Source organism: Octopus sinensis, linkage group LG12, assembly GCF_006345805.1.
Source record: "Octopus sinensis linkage group LG12, ASM634580v1, whole genome shotgun sequence".
Lineage (NCBI taxonomy): Eukaryota > Metazoa > Mollusca > Cephalopoda > Octopoda > Octopodidae > Octopus > Octopus sinensis.
In genome coordinates this window covers 75,291,221-75,310,966 of record NC_043008.1, presented here as the reverse complement: position 1 = coordinate 75,310,966, position 19,746 = coordinate 75,291,221, and the positions used below count along the sequence as shown (strand labels likewise).

At 35.7% G+C, this 19,746-nt stretch overlaps 1 protein-coding gene across 1 annotated transcript in view; it reads left to right on the top strand.

The window, feature by feature from the left end:
• Positions 1-1,859: 1,859 nt before the first annotated feature.
• LOC115218124 (granzyme B(G,H)) overlaps positions 1,860-19,746 on the top strand; it is a 31,353-nt gene continuing 13,466 nt past the window's right edge. The window contains exons 1-2 of the mRNA XM_029787919.1: positions 1,860-1,996; positions 7,377-7,521. Of these exons, the coding sequence (XP_029643779.1) occupies positions 1,924-1,996; positions 7,377-7,521 (218 nt within the window). The 5' untranslated portion in view covers positions 1,860-1,923. The remainder of the gene's footprint in view (positions 1,997-7,376; positions 7,522-19,746) is intronic.

Sequence of the window (19,746 nt, the reverse complement as noted above, 5' to 3'; positions counted from 1 at the left end):
AAGAAGTAATTCTTGTTTAACAAGTTATAAAAATTTCTGGGGACATTTCTCAATCTAGCTCTATCAGGTAGGATTAACTGTAAAAAGCTAGACAGCTAAAATGTTTTCGAAAACACCAGATATGACGTTTTTTCATGTTGGGGAACATATGATAGTTAAATGTGGCCAAATAAGGATAGTAGGGACGATGGTCAACCAGACCAACGTCACATGCCTTATTTATGCATAGCAGCCATTGAAACCAAAGCCTCTTTATTGAAACTTTGTCCCAATGAAACATGATTACTTTCGTTCTTTTTCCTATGAGATTTGGTCTTTAGAAACTTTCATAACTGCCTCAGCAGGGTGGCATAGTACATTCCATTGATCGTGTGGTCCTTTTGAAGATAGTCAATAAACAAATAAATGCGTTTTGCAAGCCTAAAATGCTGAGAATATACCTTCCCTGCTAACGAAATTACCTTGACCTTGTTTAGAGCAAGTGATGAGAGGCGTTTCTACTTCATGCGATGTCTCTTTTTTCTCTTGCACAAAGAGATGAATTCAACGGTTATCATGGGTTTGGAAGCGTTTAAGGAAACTAGCTTGGTCTGCCTCATACAATATACGATTTTCCCGTAGTGTGATGGGGATTGTGTACTTGTGATCAGGTGTCAGAAGATGTGGCACCCACCGAGCAGAAACGTTTGTCGTGCCAAGTTCATTGCGCAGAATATTCTCAATTCTTTACGGGATATGCTAATATCATTGGTCACTTAATTTATAGTCAATCACCTGCCATCCATCATTATGTGGTGAACACAATCAATGTTTTCCTCGGTGGTGGCAATTGTAGGACATCCAGAGTTTGCGTTATCTTCAAGTCTCTCCCTCCCCTCCTGAATATAACTACCCACGGTCGCACAGATGACAGAGCTGGAGCGCCATCCACTTATGTAAAAACGTTTCAGCATGAATATCCTTAGGGGTTAAAGCCCTTTTGCCGCAGGGTCTTTTCCTGCAGGTACTTCATAACACTACGATGCCAAATTATGTTCGTTGTCGCAACCAGTTATTTTGAAATGTTCTTTGAACAGATAGACGTCAGTTTTCTTGGAAATAAACAATGCAGTTATATATAAGCCGAGAAGAAATTAATGCATGCAAGATTTCACAGCTCTAGCGCCACAACTTCATAGTCCACTTTTCAGCTCTTCAGCAACCGCTCTTATACAATATATATATATATATATATATATGTATGTGTGTGTGTGTGTGTGGTGTGTGTGTGTGTGTGTGTGTGTGTGTGTGCAAAGTGTTGTATAAATATTAAAAGAATTAAGGGTAATGCTATGCAGCTTCGTAATAATCCTAATTATTATCAATATTGTGTATATATATATATAATTCTTTTATTCTTTTATACGTTTCAGCCCGAAATCTCTGGCCCTTTTGGATTAACATATGCGCGCACACAAAAACATGCACGAACAAACACACACACACAAACTCACACACTTGTGGGCCAATCAAATGACATGTAAGAAAACTACTGACGTTAAACACAGAAACCACTTGATTCTATGGATCATATATAAAGTAAGTTCAGTGTGTACATTGTATGGAGGCGTCAAGTATATCAATTAGATTTCGTGCCAATGTGTGAAAAAGACGTAAGTTATGAGTACAAACTCCACGCGATATAAAATACACATCCTTATACATTTCTTTGTCTAATCATCAACGGGGTATTTATAAATAAAACAAAATCAATTTTTGTTTTGTTCTTTTTGTTTCCTGCTATCAGTCCTATTGATTTTAATTAGAATTTATTGAAGTTCTGATTGCAGAGTCAGAAAGTCGCTAACCTAAGCATATTTGTTTACTTATAAAATAGGTTGATGGTAGATACTGCGAGATTCAAGACTGACTTTTCTATGAATCATGTTTAGCAGCTGCCAAATCGTTTTGGTATTATTTATTCTTCTCCCATCAATTCTAGGCCGTCATGCACACCGTAAGTTCCATTTCTTACAGTTATTTTTACAATTCTAATTCTGTAATAATATCATTCTCTTAATTATCATCTACAAAAAAAAATGATAACTACAACAACAGCAACAACAACAACTACAAGAAAAATAATAAAATAATAGTTATTTCAAATTTTGGTAAAAGGCCAGCCGCTACGGGGAAGAGAGGTAGTCGATGAAATCGATCAGTCCTCAAATGGCGGATTTTAACTCAGAATGTAAAGACGGACGAAATGCCACTAAGCATTTTGGCCGGCGTGCCAATGACTTTACCAGCTCGCTACGTTAACAATGTCAATAACAATCATAGTAGTAGTAGTCGTAGTAGTAGTAGTAGTAGTAGTAGTAGTAGTAGTAGTAGTAGTAGTAGTAGTAGTAGTAGTAGTAGTAGTGGTGGTGGTGGTGGTTGTAGTATTGGTAGTAGTTGTAGTTGTTGTAGTAGTAGTAGTAGTAGTAGTAGTAGTAGTAGTAGTAGTAGTAGTAAAAGACCCGAGGTAGTACCAGGCTGTGGCTCTCATGGCTTTCGATCTGAAATGATTGGAAGTGTATTCATGTATATTGCTTTGTCTTGGTATAAAATATGGGCTACAGCAAATATTCTGCTCAATACCACAGCTTTGCTTGTCAGTTGCCTGACCTTAACCAGTTCAGCATGTCTCTTAGTATCTGACAATATGTGCATCTCTGATCACGAGCAGAAGTACTGGTGGGGGGTCATCATAGTCATGTGTTGAGAGGAATTTTGGGGAGTTGGAATAATTCACCTCGGGAAACATGGATGTTTTGTTCATCATCCTTAAACAACCCTGATTCTGAGAACTTTTGAGCAGGATGGGTTACTCAAGATGTAGAAAATTCTAACTGGGCCCCACCTGCAAGGTCATGTACTGTTTATTTGGGATATGATATCACATATGGCTGTGATTCATAAGCCCTTATCAGACAGGTAGTCATGATAGGTGTATTGGGTTTCGTATAGTTGTACCCCAGTGTCACTTTGATGGCGTGCGCTGCTCTCTCACTCAATATTGATAATAACAACAACAACAACAACAACAACAACAACAACAACAACAACAACAACAACAACAACAACAACAACAGCAGCAGCAGCAGCAACAACAACAACAACAACAACAACAACAACAACAACAACAATAATAATAATAATAATAATAATAATAATGATAATAATAATAATCTTTTCTACTATAAGCACAAGACATGAAAGTAGAAGGATATACATATCGTCAGCCGCCAAGCAAAACTGTGGTGGGCAGCAGAATATTTGCTGTAGCCCATCTTTTATACCAAGGAAAAAACAATGTACATGAGACAAGAATGAAAATATTAAAAAATTAGAAAGGTAAACAAACAAAATAAAGTGGGGAAAAAGGAAAGAAAATTCACAGCGACAATATTCTTTTCATTACGTGTGACGTATCAGTTAAGACAATCTTTTGCACTTCCTACATGGATTGTAAGCCAAGGATCCTTCTTAAATAATTTGCAGTTCCTTTTTTAATCATTCCGAGTGTTCCTAAATTCATGGGTTATTGTAGCCGTCTTGAGATGTGACATCTTTTCGATTTTGGATTGTAAATCTTTATATTTTCTGAGCTTATCAAATTTTTTTGCCGAGATATTATGGTCACAGATGATACACATGTCAATCAATAAATATACCTTATTGCTTTTGTCTTTCACAACAATACTTGGTTCCTTTGCTTTGTTGGTCCGGTTAGTACATACTGGGAAGTCCCAAATTATAATTACATTTTCTCCCTCAGTTACAGCCTTAGGGTAGTGCTTGTACAACTTGTCAGCAGTTTTGATGTTATAAAGCCGACACATTATCCAATGTAGATATTGGCCAACTCTCTCATGTCTTCATTTGTACTATACAGGTGCCTAAACATTACATCCAGAGATTAGGTGGCCGGCAGTTTCTATCCCATCGTTGCAGTATCGGCACTATTGGTCTACACCATTTTTCATCTTTTAGTTTGCGCCATTTTCAGCACACTAGCTAGATAGTTCCGGGTCAATAAGCTCCGATGTGGGCAACCAAGATGAAGCCTTCACTCTCTGCATTTAGCCTTGAGTTCCGTAGCCACTGATCTGCATCAGGTCTACATCAGCTTGTTTGCTACTGGCCACATATTTGCCATTTATTATTATTATTATTATTATTATTATTATTATTATTATTATTATTAATATTATTATTATTATTATTGAGTGAGAGAGCAGTGCATGCCATCAAAGTGACATTGGGGTAAAATATTCGAAGCCCAGTATACACATAATGACAGCTCGTCTGATAAGGGTACACCAGGCACATGCATTACGACCATATGTGTGCGACGTGGAGATCTCATATCAAGATAAACAGCACATGACTTTGCAGGTGGGGCCCAGTTAGAATTTTCTACATTTTGAGTAACCCATCCTGCTCAAAAGTTCTCTGAATAAGGTTTATTTAAAGATGATGAACAAAACATCCATGTTTCCGAAGGTGAATTATCCACCTCCAGGAATTCCTTTCAACACACGGCTATGATGCTCCCCAACTACTTCTGCTCGTGGTCAGAGTTGCATATATCGTCAGACACTAAGGGACATGCTCAACCGGTTATGGTCAAACAACTGACAAGCAAATCTGTGGTATTTGCTGTAGCCCATATATATTATACCAAGATGGGTATAAAATGGTTATTAATGTGACGAGCTGGCAGACTCATTGGTACGCCGGACATATGATTCTACCACCTCACCACCTTATAAGGATAATAACAACGCAACAACAACAACAACAGCAATAATAATAATAATAATAATAACAATAATAACAATAATAACAACAACAACAACAACAACAATAATAATAATAATAATAATAACAATAATAACAATAATAACAACAACAACAACAACAACAATAATAATAATAATAATAATAATAATAATAATAATAATAATAATAATAATAATAATGATAATGATAATTTATTCATTAACCACCAGGGTTTAAATTAAGAAAAAACATCATGGACAACATAAGACAAAACGAAGAATGTGTGTGTATGTATGTGTGTAAGTATGTATTGTTGTGATGGTTTTGCGTGTAAACAAGACTAAGAAATTGTTTTTAAATCAACAATGTGTGTTCCTTAATAGGGTGGATATGTTCGTGGGCTACTCATTCATCACCCTCTTGTACTATCTTATATCCACTACACACTCAATAAATCTATAAAATGGTGAAAAGTTTTCCACAAGAACTTAGAATGGACGAAAGTGCTCATATATGATATATGATATAAGTTATATGATGTATAAAAAACATGTAATATACAAATAAATATCTGTAAATATAAAACCATCCGAATTTCTGAGTACCTCATTTCTTCTAATATATATGTATATATATATATATATATATATATATATATATATATATATATATACATATATGTATATGTCTATTTATATATATGTGTGTGTGCGTTTGTGTGTGTAAGAATTTATATTAATATACGCATACACAAATGTATGTCTATATATGCAAATATATATATATATATGTATTAGTATATGTATTCATACGTATGCATATATTATATAATTCAGTACTAAAATGAAACAATCTTTCAGTTTGCCAGCTTCTATTATATACTCGTTTGTTGGCCATTCTATTTAGGATATTACGGGTGGCTAATTCACAATCTTACAACCTTGTCAGTCATTAGTAGAGTGCTTTCTGCGGCTACTGAGTTGTTCTGACTCTTATTTCTAGCAATACTGGTGTTGATTAATGTATTCTGTCACTTTAGTAACGTATATATTTCTACCTTTAGGTTGTAAATTTGCGAATTAGCCTCCAATATTATATATATATATATATATAATTTCCGAGAATGAAAGTGATTCATTATGTCAGTACTAAAAAAGCACACCAACCTAGCATACACATCTTGTATTTGATTGAAACATAAAATCTGCCATAGTCAACAAAACTCAATCCATCTTCACTTCAAACGTACCCTTTGCTTTCTGTCCAGTCACTGCATAATACCGCAACTGCATCTTGCTAGGGGAATTAGAGAACTATGCGTTTCAATCATTTAATACTAACTACTAATTTTGATTTTTCACTTTAAATCTTTGTCCGCTGCATTAACCACACACTATGGAATGAATAAAGAATGACAAGCAATTTAATATTTACAAACCGCTCGTATTATACGGGGCAATTTAAATAGCATGTTGCTAATATTTTTAACGAATAAGTGTTAAGTGTAACGCTTGGGACATTATACTTTGAAATGTAATTCCATTAACTATAGACGCGGTCGCCTTTCACTGAGATTTGTGGCATGAGTTAACCACAAAATGCTGTCACATGTAGTTGAGTCTGTTCATGAAACGATCTCTGTGTATCACTCTGATTTGATTGATTTAGCTAAGAGAGGATATTAAATAGCGTCCATACACATTGTTGATCTTCTGTGAATTGTGGTTACCTGTTGTTGTAGGAAGTCAGTATCGTAATACCTTATTTGATACTGTGGTGTGACTAGTTTGTTGTAAATTGTGAGCAGCGGCAATGTAATTCTCAAACTATGTAGTTCAGATGAAAGACTAATCAATCGAGTGTTTAATGTAGAGTATATGTGATAAACGTTAAATGGTCTAACAATAGTAAAGCGATATGATATAGACTTAGATATTTCAGATATAGAATAGAAAACACAGCAGACAGTGGAACAAACAGACTAGTCGTGTGTATTTGTGATGGCAGAATGTTAGTCAGATGATGTTTGTTCCTTAGATGCACAGCTAGATATTGAATACATCGTATTTATTTCTCTATTGAACATATGTTAGATGTTGTTGCTATTTCCTATGATGAATTGCAGTTTTCTTTTACATTGATTTTTATATGATACGTTTCTATCTAGTGGAAACATGTCTATCAATTCTATATCAGTGCGAAGTGGTGTCTAGTCGGCTTTCCACATTGCAGTCTGTATAAATTAATTGATCTCTATAGCGAATGTATTGCCATGAGCTAAAGCAGTCACCTATGTTCACATATGAACACACACATGCACACACATGCACACACACACATATGCAACGTACACATTGATTTTGTGTGTTTGGGTGTATGAGCGTTTGTGCGCTTTTCTGTGTGTGAGATTGCAAATTTGTGTCAAAGAACGCAATTATTGGTTGTAAACGTAAGAATCATTACCTAATGAAAGACAAGATAAGCAATTATTGTGACGCTTCACTTAGTTTATGTTCTTTCATGTAATTCAAGTTTTATGCACTATTTTCCATTATATTATGTTACAGATCGAAAGATTTGGAATGGTGTTCAAGCCCAGAACTGCCAATTTCCTTGGTTGGCTGTATTGAATATAAAAACCGAAGACAGTACCAGCTTGTGCGGAGGAACTATTATTGATTCCAGACATATTCTTACAGCACAACACTGTGTGTAAGTAATAGCAATTGTGTATTCTTCACTCTTCTGAAGTAGCAAATACAAATTCTTCATAACTAATCATAAAATGCGGGTTATTTGTTTTTTGTTACTTTTAATTTTTAGACAAGAAATATTACAATGCAAATTTTGCTAAAATATATTTTATTTCCTGTGTAATATGTCTTACAACTTCAATTTTAATGTGCTTCTTTCCTTCCATAATTTTTCGAGCAGTGGTTGGTGCCTTCCTTGCTCTATGTAATCACGCCTATCCATATATTTTCTAGCAACTTAAACGAACTTTTTACCCCAGCATTACACATCCACAATAGATGGCATATATATGTAAATTTATGACATATACGCATCATATTTATATATATATATATATATATAATATATATATATATATATATATATATATATATGTGTGTGTGTGTGTGTGTGTGTGTGTGTGTTGTGTGTGTGTGTGTGTGTATGTATATGTATACATATTATTATTATTATTATTATCATTATTATTATTGAGTCAGAGAGCAGCGCATGCCATCAAATTGACACTGGAGTAAAATATACGAAGGCCAATATACCCACCATGACTACCCATCTGGATAGGGTACCTGAATACAGGCATCACAGCGATATGTACGCAACAGGGTGGTCTTATATCAAATTAAACAGTGCATGGCTTTGCAAGTTGGGTCCAGTTAGAATTTTGTACAGTTTAAGTAGCCCTTCTCACTCAAAAGGTCCTTGAACAAGGTTACTTTGATGATGATTAATAAAACACCCATGTATCCCGAGGTGAATTATTCAAAACCCAAAGAATTCCTCTCAAGCCACTATTTCTGCTCATGATGTGAGATGAACAACGTCAGCCACTAATGGACATGCTCAACTGGTTACGGTCAAGCAGCTGACAAGCAAATCTGAAATATGGAACAGAATATTTGCTGTAGCCAATCTTTTATACCAAGACAAAGCAATGTACATGATAACAGTTCCAATTACTAAAGATCAAAAGACATGCGAGCCATTTTATCATTATTATTATTATTATTATTATTATTATTATTATTATTATTATTATTATTTTCTTTTAATCTCCATGTTTGTTACAATCACTCGTGGAGACACACGCGGCGTCCTAGTGCAAATGAAGGATAAGAGATGTTACAGTATGACTGAAAGCTTGGGGAGGGGGAATGGTAGGGGCAGTACCGAAATATCTTAATATAGTACAGCATACACATTTAAATGGATAGAGATTTTCGAAGGATGTGGGCAATATTTGTCAGCACAATTTCTTGGATTTCTCTGAAACATGATTCTCCTAGGATATTATGTAGATGTTTCCGACATCCCTTTCTTATCCTATTTAGGCCACCCACAATAACAGAAATAGTTCTTACTTTAAGATGCCCCAACATTTGTATTTCAATATCCAGGGCTTTATATTTACTTAATCTGTCAAATTCCTTTACTGATATATTTTTATCATTGGGAACACTTAAATCTATAAGTTTACAAGCATCTTCTTCCCTGTCTTTAATGACTATGTCCGTTCGATTAACCTGGATCGTTCTGTCAGTTTTGACTGGAAAATTCCAAAGGACAGTAATATCATTATCTTCAACGACTGACTCAGGATGATGTTCGTACCAGTAAGTAGGAGTGCTGGTTTTTAGTGTTTACATTCGTACAATATGTTTGTACAATAAGGTCATTGTTTGGGTTTAGTTAGGCTGTATAGAAAGCTTTCAAACCATCTCTTTAATCCGCTCTCGTTCATTTTATGCGTTTTGCTTTAGGTGATGTTTTTAGTGGTGTCAATACAGGTCTAGGGTTAGGGCTATCCTGATTCTGGTTACCTGGTAGTTGGGGGTTTTTTTTTGAGATTTGGTTCAGCAAACTTTCCGACCCCTATTTTTTATCTATGTTTCCGAGAACAACTGTTTAGTGTGGTTTTAAACTTAGTGACTGAGTTGCTCCTTTTTATATTCGGGTGCGCACATAAAGATACACATCTTAGTGTAACAGGACAGAGTAAGTGGAGCAATAACACACACGAAACCCAAAAGTGTTGCTTAAGTGGTCACAGATTGTGACGAAATATTTCCGGACAATGGACATGAATTAAAATAATAAGATATGAACAGTAATAAACGAGTGAAGAAAAAAATATATATAGTGCGTGTGTTTATTTAGCAAAAAAATGACCGTCCCAAAATACAGCAATATCTGTTTCAACACACGATTCACATCAGGAATCTTGCAAAATGAATGGCTGTGTGGTAAGTAGCTTGTTTACTAACCACATGTTTCCGGGTTCAGTCCCACTGCGTGGCACCTTGGGCAAGTGTCTTCCACTATAGCCTCGAGCCGACCAAAGCCTTGTGAGTGTAATTGGTAGACGGAAACTGAAAGAAGCCCGTCGTATATATGTATATATATATATATGCGTGTCTGTGTTTGTGTGTCTGTGTTTGTCCCCCTAGCATTGCTTGACAACCGATGCTGGTGTGTTTATGTCCCCGTTACTTAGCGGTTCGGCAAAAGAGACCGATAGAATAAGTACTGGGCTTACAAAAGAATAAGTCCCGGGGTCTAGTTGCTCAATTAAAGGCGGTGCTCCAGCATGGCCGCAGTCAAATGACTGAAACAAGTAAAAGAGTAACAAGAGTAAAGATATATATATATATATATAATATATATATATATATATATATATATATATATATATATACCTAGATAAATATATAGATAGATAGATAGAAAGATAGATACCCGAAAACGCTCACACAAGGAGCTTCTACTCAGTTCCCATTGAATAAATTCTCTTCACTATGCAAAGCTTCGCTCAAACCGAAGATTCAGTAAAAGATTTGACAATGTTACGCAGTGAAACTGAATCTGAAACCAAATGAATACGGTCAATACTTTTTTTGCTTCCTCGTGAAGAAAAGTGAAAAGTTTCTGAAAGCCAAACTACCACTATTGGTAGAACAGGACAACGAGGAAATGTCTATATCATATGCAGACACTTGTAACTTACATCACACTTTACTGCCTTAAATGTAGTTCACCATGGTTACTGTAGTCCGGAGTAAACTGTCTAAGAGAAATACAACGGGAGTTACGACTGGAAAGCCTTTACTAAGACTTCTGGTATGTTTATATCAAATGGTGGCTAAGCAACACTAAGGATTGTTATAGAGAAATTTGTAAGTAAATCGAAGGAAACTAAAGGCATAATGCTTCTGTCATGTCACCACTGTAGTTAACTGGATTACTGAAGCAATGAATCATTATAGCTAGCTCATATATAAGCTCATATTAATTAACACCTTCTTTCACTGTCACTGCTATTGTACTTATCACACATCGTGGTGAATATCTTGGATTAGTTATCAGAAATTTAGATAACAAGTAAATCACTATTCACTACATAAACGCCATTCTCAAGAATATCTGTTGACCTGTATATAGAAAAACTTATCTTCATCCTGCATAATTTATCTCTTAGATCTAAGAGATGTATGAAGTATAATTTGTATAACGTATGGTGTGTGTGCGTGCGTGTGTGTAATTTGTGTGTTATAGTGGTCATTCCAGATAAAATAAATAATCTCTTGTCAATTGAGAAAGTAACCGTTTTGAGACCTAATTCTAATCAAACTGTTTATGTCGCTTAAGCTCCAAAGAAAAGAACAGGTGTAATAAAATTACGACTCCTTACTGTTAAACAACTAGTAAACTGGTATCAGAGCGATATTATAAAGTAATGATTGTTGTCGCAACTCGTTTCGCTTTCTACATAGTAATAAGAGTTCGTACCTGATGCCCGTATCCTGGGTTATTTTCATTCTACATTACACGAAAATATTTGGCATTGCTAGAATTTACTGAACCAAAGAGAAACATTTATATAATGATTCTACACACTTGAAATTGTAACCAAACTTCCCCAAAATCACAGCCGACTTCTTGAAAGAATATAACCCGTTATGTAATGTACTCTCGCATAAGAATAAAGACAGAAAAGTTGCTGGGGCCATAGTTTAACGGAAACATGGAGTTCAAACTGTGCTTGACGGAGAGGACAATTATCCTTAAAAATTCTTACGATACGCCGCTTTCTTGAAGTCAGAATGTGTAATCTTTTGTCAGTGCATTTATGACAGAAAATTTGTTTGAGAACTAGGGAAAAAGGAACACACTTACTCACCACCATCTATTCTGGCACAGCCAATCTTTTATCAATGGCAGGGAGATGAATTACTGCTACCTTTAGCGGTTCAGTGTCCATCATTGACAAGAACAAACAAGGTCAAAATCACGTGAACTGGTGATCTCGGCGCTAGAGGTAATGAGATTTATCTCCTCGCTAGCGATGTAAACAAAAGTGCATTCTGCACAAAAAACTCATTTGAGGGTTCCTCTAAGTGTAACGACAAAATAGTTTGTTCTAATAGAAAGTCGACGATAATATTACTACCAATTGAAAAGTATGGGGCTTCTTCTTCATTGAGTTTGTTGTAAGTATCTGCACTAACATTCTACTATCAGCATTTCCATAATGTTTGTGTGGTCCTCCTCAAGCCTTTGTCAGTGAAAGCAAAAGGCCGTATGTGTAGTTTTACCGTGATAATATGGACTGTTGGATACTCATACATCGACACCGACGGGAGAATCCATTATACATGGTGTCTGAAATTAATGCAACCGAAATTTCAGATTTCAATAACTATCAATAAATGTGATAAGACATGAAAATTATACATCCTTATAAACACTTAGTGAATCTTCCTTTTGTTTCAGACTAAATAACGTCAGTTACAAATTAGATAATAACTATAGCCCGAAATACAATCATAAACCTTCCCAAAGAAGCTGAAAGTAATACAGTTACAGCAATAAAACTTAAAATTAACCGAATAACAGTTTGGAAAAATGTCGAAAATTTCAAGACACTGATTCTACTGCTGATCGACCAGGACGTGAGCGAAAGAGAAGTGCTCGGACCTCTCAGCTTTTCAAAAGTACCAGAGAAAAGATACGGCAACATGCTCGTCGTTTTGTCAGTAAACCGGCTGTCCCAACAAAACTAAGCCGAACATCAATGTATCGAGCGCTGAGGGGGGAATCCAGTACACACACCTTCAAGATGGTCCGCCGTCATGAACTCATGCAAGTTTATAAGTACATGAAATTGAAGAAAAGTTGTCTCACTCTTTGGCAGATTTCTGAATGAAAAGAAATTTGACATCAAAGTGACAGTAAACCAGCAGAATGATCAAGTTTGGTGTGTATCTGGCTCCGTAGAGGGTAGACGTGAAAATCTACGTCAAAAGCCACAGTCAGTTTTGGTTTGGGTGGTTCTGACAGCCACTGAAAAGTCTCCACACGTATTTGTGCCCTCGGATGTTAAAATTAGCACCCAGTGATACATTAGCGGCATTTTGGAAACTCACCTGCTTCCAGGTGCGAATTAGTACTTTCAAGGCGAACCTTCCAACCTCCTACAGGACTTGGCACCATCCTGCAATTCCAAGTAGACACAACACTGGATTCAGTATAAAGCATTCCGTCGTTAATAGGCAAGGATTCATGGCTCACCAGAAGACCCGATTTCAATCCACTAGAATTTTTTGTTCGGATTATATTGAAGACGAAGGTCTCGAGCATTCCTCCTGCTCCGCTCGATGCTCTGAAGGCAAAACTGTGCCGAGAATAGGGTTCAATTCTGCAAGAACAGCTATGGACCGCGTGTGAAGCACTTGCACCGAGACTTAAGGCTGTGATTCGAAACAAAGGCGGTCATATAAAATAAATGTGGTAGTGTTATAATTGTATTTCCCCTACCATTGCATTGCAACGACCCGAAGTATAACAATATTTTGCTTTGACAAAATTGAGAAAAATTGGTTGTTTTTATTTTGGAACATATATACATACGTAAATACATACTTATATATATACATACATAATACATACATACATACAAATATACATACATACATACATACATACACACACATATATATACATACATATATATATATATTATATATATATATATATATATATATATATATATATATATATATATAAAACTGTAGTTGTGTGAGTGTCTGTCTCCTACGATTTAGATTCCTAACTCCTCCCACATTTTGCGGTGCAGTTTAACCAAATTCGGGTATCGTATAGTTGTGATTAATATCGAGCCCGTCTGATTATTAGCGCGCATCTACGATGAGTGTACGATTTTAAAAATAATTTAACATCATTTTTTATTCCATTTTAATGCATAATTTCTCGTGTGTCGATGGCGGCGGAGTTGGCGTCCACGCTCAAACACCTGCACCTGTGTTTGCTTCTCCCCCTTCTTCCCTCCCTCGTGAAGCTGTGGGGAAGGGAGTTTAAGGAAATCAACGTCGTAATGCGTTGTCAAGGAGACCAGCGTTCTTTTAGAACAACGACTTCATGGCTTCAAGACACCAAAACAGAAATGGCTAAGAAAGCCCGAATTGGCATCTATAAAGGAAGTAACTCTCTAAAAATGCTTATATAGTTATTTCCCTTACAAACCCGAGCAACGCCGGGCGATACTGCTAGTATATATATATGTGTGTGTGTGTGTGTATCTTTCTGTCGGAGAGCGTAGGCTCGAAATGTAAAAGATTTTTCTATTCCTGAGCGCTATACTAATACATTTATATGTTTGTACTCCACCTGCCTTCGTCTTTTGTTTATTTTCGTAAACTTTCCCTTTATATATATATATATATTATATATATATATATATATATATGCTTGTGTGTTTTTGTCTGTGTTTGTACCTCTACCATCACTTGACAACCGATCCTGGTGTATTTACGCTCCCGTAACATAGCGGTTCGATTCTTTAACTAAAAGGCGGCGCTCCATCATGGCCACAGTCAAATTGACTGAAAGAATAAACGAATAAAAGAAAATATGTATATATACATACATGCATACGTATATATCTGAGTATATATATATATGCACACATGCACACATACATACATATATATATGTATGTATGTTTGCATGTATGTGTAAATTTATGTATGTGTATACAGATAGTTAGAGGGATTAGATAGATAGATCGATAGATAGATAAATAGATAGATAGATAGATAGATAGATAGATAGATAGATAGATAGATAGATAGATAGATAGATATACATGGAATCAATCATGAAATGAAACCGTCAAATTTCTCGTATTGGATGTTCAATCAATTGGATAATTACCATAATATTCTGTCGCGGAAACTTCTGTATTCTTATTTCAAAGAACATTCGTCATCACTCTATGTTATATTAATAGTATATTCTAGGGAATACTTCATCACTATATTTCGTATCAATAAAATAGCTATAGCCCTTATCATACGCTTGCCATATCTAGCGTCAGTGTTGTTCATGTTACTCCATGTCACGGAGTAAGCAGTCTTTACAATGGAATGTAATCGAAGGTATAATCTGTATAGTATTTTGTTACTCTACATTTACGGGGGTAATGTTGTAGCAAACCTATATATTCTGTATTGCATACTTATTCATGTATATCTCCGTATCAGAGCAAAGTTCGTACGTCTAGACTAGTAACCACATTTCCGTTAATGATGCATAATAGTAGTCGTACTTGAAGTGCAGGAAATGTTCGCTTCAGAACCGTGTGGTGCTCGTTTCGGTTCTATTCTGTAGTTCTTCGGGAAAATGCTTTCTACTGTAACCTCGATTTGATTAATGCCTTGAGTAAAATTTGGTAGAAAAAAACATTATAGAAGCGTATAGAGTAAAACACTTTTAAGGACCATAAGGGGCCCCAAAAGTGAAACTTTAAATCTAACGCATAAAATGAAACGTTATTCTGTTCTCATTACCTCAGCCACCTGCCCCACTGATTCTGGTATTGCAACTTTCTTAAATGTCACCAGGTCCCTCATTTTAATATCAGAAAAACGCTCCTGGCCTTTGGCGTAAATATGTCTTCTGTAACCAAAGAAATAATAATAATAATAATAATAATAATAATAATAATAATAATAATAATAAGAGAACACCGGAGACGTTTAAGAGAGAACACCGGGGACGTTTAAGATGTAAGAAGGAAAATTCAGAGCTCCGAAATCTATCCACAAACATCGAAAACAAGGACATCCTATGGAGCCAAAGTTTTACTAACAAAGAATTGGACTGTATCCGAGTAAGTAATACTAATTGAAATTTATTACTATTTTCGAAACGAAATGATGTATTTTGACTCGATATCATCTCCGCCTCTAACGCAACACATGTAAACATGCGTGGAACATCACGATCATCTCCGACCCCAAACACCATGTACAAAGGAACTACGAAGAAATTAAATGCCACCGATACTATTCAACCCAAGAATAACAATCGAGCGGTACGTACATTAAACTTACAACAAAAAATGTACGAAAAACTACACGTGCGAAATAATGTGACAACAGAAATAAACGGACCGGTACCCTACGAAAATGACGACCGTCAAAATAATGGGCCGGACGTTGTACCTCATGTCCCGCAAATAAAACCCAAAAGACGTAAATGGACACGTGAGGAATACATTTCTATCTTACACGCATACTTCACAGCAGTACTCTACCCAAAAAATGAAAATACAACAACACATACATATAAAATATGGAAGGAAAATAATAGAGATATAGACTTGGATACGGCAATGAACCCTAATTAATTAGCTAACGGACGAAGATACATTCTCAACACAAAAAAAAATATCAGAAATAGAAATAGAACACCTAAAAGAAAACATACACCAGGAAAATGTAGATAGAAGCCACACAACAATGCCCAATAATATAAACACTGAAACTGTAAAACACGAAGACAATCGCAACATTCCCAACAAACACGATGTAAACAACGAAGGGGAGCCTAATGATTATGATAATAAAATAAAATAATCAAAGAACTAAAAACCACAGAGCTCAAAATGGACCACCGACCATACCTCCCAAGAATCAAAATAAACAAAATAACAACACCTATTATAAACAGCATAAACCTAGCCGTCACTGAACTGATAGCCACTGAATAAAAAAAAAGGTGATATCACTGAGCTAAATAACCTAATATACGCAGCAGCCACTGCAGCCACAAAAGAAGCTGGATACTCACCCAAACCCGCCCAAACAGGAGTACCACCACCCAAACAAACCCTGTGGATAAATAACATCCAAAGCAAAATTTTAAAAAATTAGAAAAGACCTGTCGATTCTTAATGAAATCAGCAAACAATCAACGCTACTGAGCCACAAAAAGAGAACAAAAATACTCCGCAAATATAACATCACAGAGAAAGATTTGCCTGAAATAAAAGAAAAGCTGAAGCAAGATATCCTTGCCAAAGCACAAAGGATCCGCCGGTACAAGAAACGCCAACGCTTCTCTGAAGAAAACAAAAAGTTCAACTCTAACCCCAAAAAGTTCTACCAAGAACTGGGAAAAAATAAAATAGAAGTCACTGCAGCACCAACGGCAGAAGAATTGGAAGAATTCTGGGGAGAAATATGGTCGGCGAACGAACACCCAAAAAAAAGGAGTATCAGAATAACAAACTCGGCATCTGAACAACTTTGGACACCCATAACAACTGAAGAGGTCACCCAGGCACTGCAAAGACTAAGCAACTGGAAGGCACCTGGGCATGACAAGATCCCCAACTTCTGGTTGAAATATCTAACAGGAATGCACAAAAAGCTGGCTGAAAACTTTAACAAAGTACTAGCAGAGCCAGAGACAATGCCTGAATGGCTCACGAAGGGGAAAACCATCTTAATTCCCAAATCAAATGAAACAGAAAAACCAGAAAACTACAGACCAACAACCTGCCTCCCTACTATGTTCAAGGCATTTACTGCAGTGATATCACAAAGGCTGAACAAGCACCTGGACGAAAACAAACTGTTCCCAGAAGAGCAGAAAGGATGCCGCAAAGGCTCATATGGCTGTAAAGATCAGCTAATGATTAATAAAGCCATAACTGAAGACAGCCACAGAAAGAAGAAAGGCCTCAGTATCGCCTGGATTGACTACAAAAAGGCGTTTGATAGCATCCCCCACACATGGATCCTCGAAACACTAGCCATTAACAAAGTAGCACCAACAATCATAAAATTCATAGAGCATTCTATGAATAAATGGCAAAGAGTCCTACACCTCCAAACAAAAGAGGGACTCATGAAAACCAAAAGCATCCCCATTAGAAGAGGAATATTCCAGGGAGACACGCTCTCTCCACTCCTTTTCTGCTTGGCACTGTCACCTCTATCTGATATGCTAAATAGAAGTGGATGCGGATATAAATGTTACGGCAAAACGATCAGCCACCTTTTATATATGGATGACCTAAAACTATACGCTGCAAATGACAAACAGCTGGAAACACTATTAAAGACAGTTCATGGATTTACCAAAGAAATAGATATGAAATTTGGATTAGAAAAATGCGCCAAAGTAACTCTGAAAAGAGGAAAACTAGTTAAGAGTAACAACATCACACTAGATAAAACCAATGAAATAAAAGAATTAGACCAAAGCCAAACTTACAAATACTTAGGAATCCATGAACTAGATAAGACACAACACACACAAATGAAAGAGAAAATAAAAAAAAGAATATTATAGACGAGTTAGATCAATACTAAACACAGAGCTCAATGCTAAAAACAAGGTAATAGGTATCAACACTTTAGCTGTCCCAGTTATAAGTTACAGCTACAATATCCTTAACTGGACACGAAATGAACTGACCAAAATAGATAGGAAAACAAGAAAAATAATGACAGGATCTAGGATGCATCACCCAAAATCTGACATAGAAAGACTATATATACAACGTATAGAAGGTGGTAGAGGCCTTATACAGCTGGAAAACTACTATAAAATAACCACCATAGGACTGCAAAAATATCTACTTCAGAAGGAAGGAAAACTGATCCAGATAGCGGCAAAACACGAGCAAAACAAAAAACTGTTCTCAGTATTTAAGGAAGCTGACAAATACAAACAAGAAATCATACCACCTAATAAACATGAAGAAGAAGAAGAAGAAGAAGATGAAGAAACAACAAAAGCTATAAAACAAATGAAATCCAAACTAAAAATAGAACAGCAACGGACCATGATAAAACGATGGCAAGAAAAGCCCCTTCATGGTAAATACTGCACTAAACTAAACGCAAAAGAAATAGACAAAGAAAAATCCCAGCAATGGTTGAGAAGCTCAGGACTCAAAGCAGAAACAGAGGGATTTTTAATTGCAGCATAAGACCAAAGCCTCCCCACCAGAAATTACCAAAAACATGTAATGAAAAGAAATATTACAAGTAACTGCAGAATATGTGGAGATGGACAAGAAACAATAAATCATATTATCTCTAGCTGCCCAGTCCTGGCTAAGAAGGAATATATTCACAGACATGACAGAGTTGGAACCTACATACGCTGGAAGCTATGCCAACATTATGGAATAACAACAGAAAAAAATGGTATAGGCACACACCAGAAAAGGTCACAGAAAACGAGGAAGCAACCATACTCTGGGATATGCCGATACACACAGATAGAGAAATTAAGGCCAACAGACCAGATATAGTTGTCAGAGATGTATTGATGTATCATTACCGGCTGATGACAACGTGTCTCTAAAAGAAATGGAGAAACTCTCAAAATACAAAGACCTGGAAATAGAGGTAACTAGAATGTGGAATCTGAAAACAGAAACAATTCCTATCATAGTAGGTGCATTAGGCATGATAAAAAAATATTCAGACAAATACATAACAAAAACACCAGGACTTACAAACACATATAACATACAGAAAATTGCACTACTAGGCACTGCACACATCCTACGCAGAACACTTTCCATACAATAACCATCAGAGCATCACAACAAATCACAGCACATACCCAAGGCACACAGAGCTGTGCTCGGTAGTGAAGTGAAAGCACGCTATAAAAATAAAACTACTGAATAATAATAATAATAATAATAATAATAATAATAATAATAGTTATAATAATAATAATAATAATAATAATTATAATAATAATAATAATAATAATAATAATAGTTATAATAATAATAATAATAATTATAATAATAATAATATTAATAATAATAATAATAGTTATAATAATAATAATAAT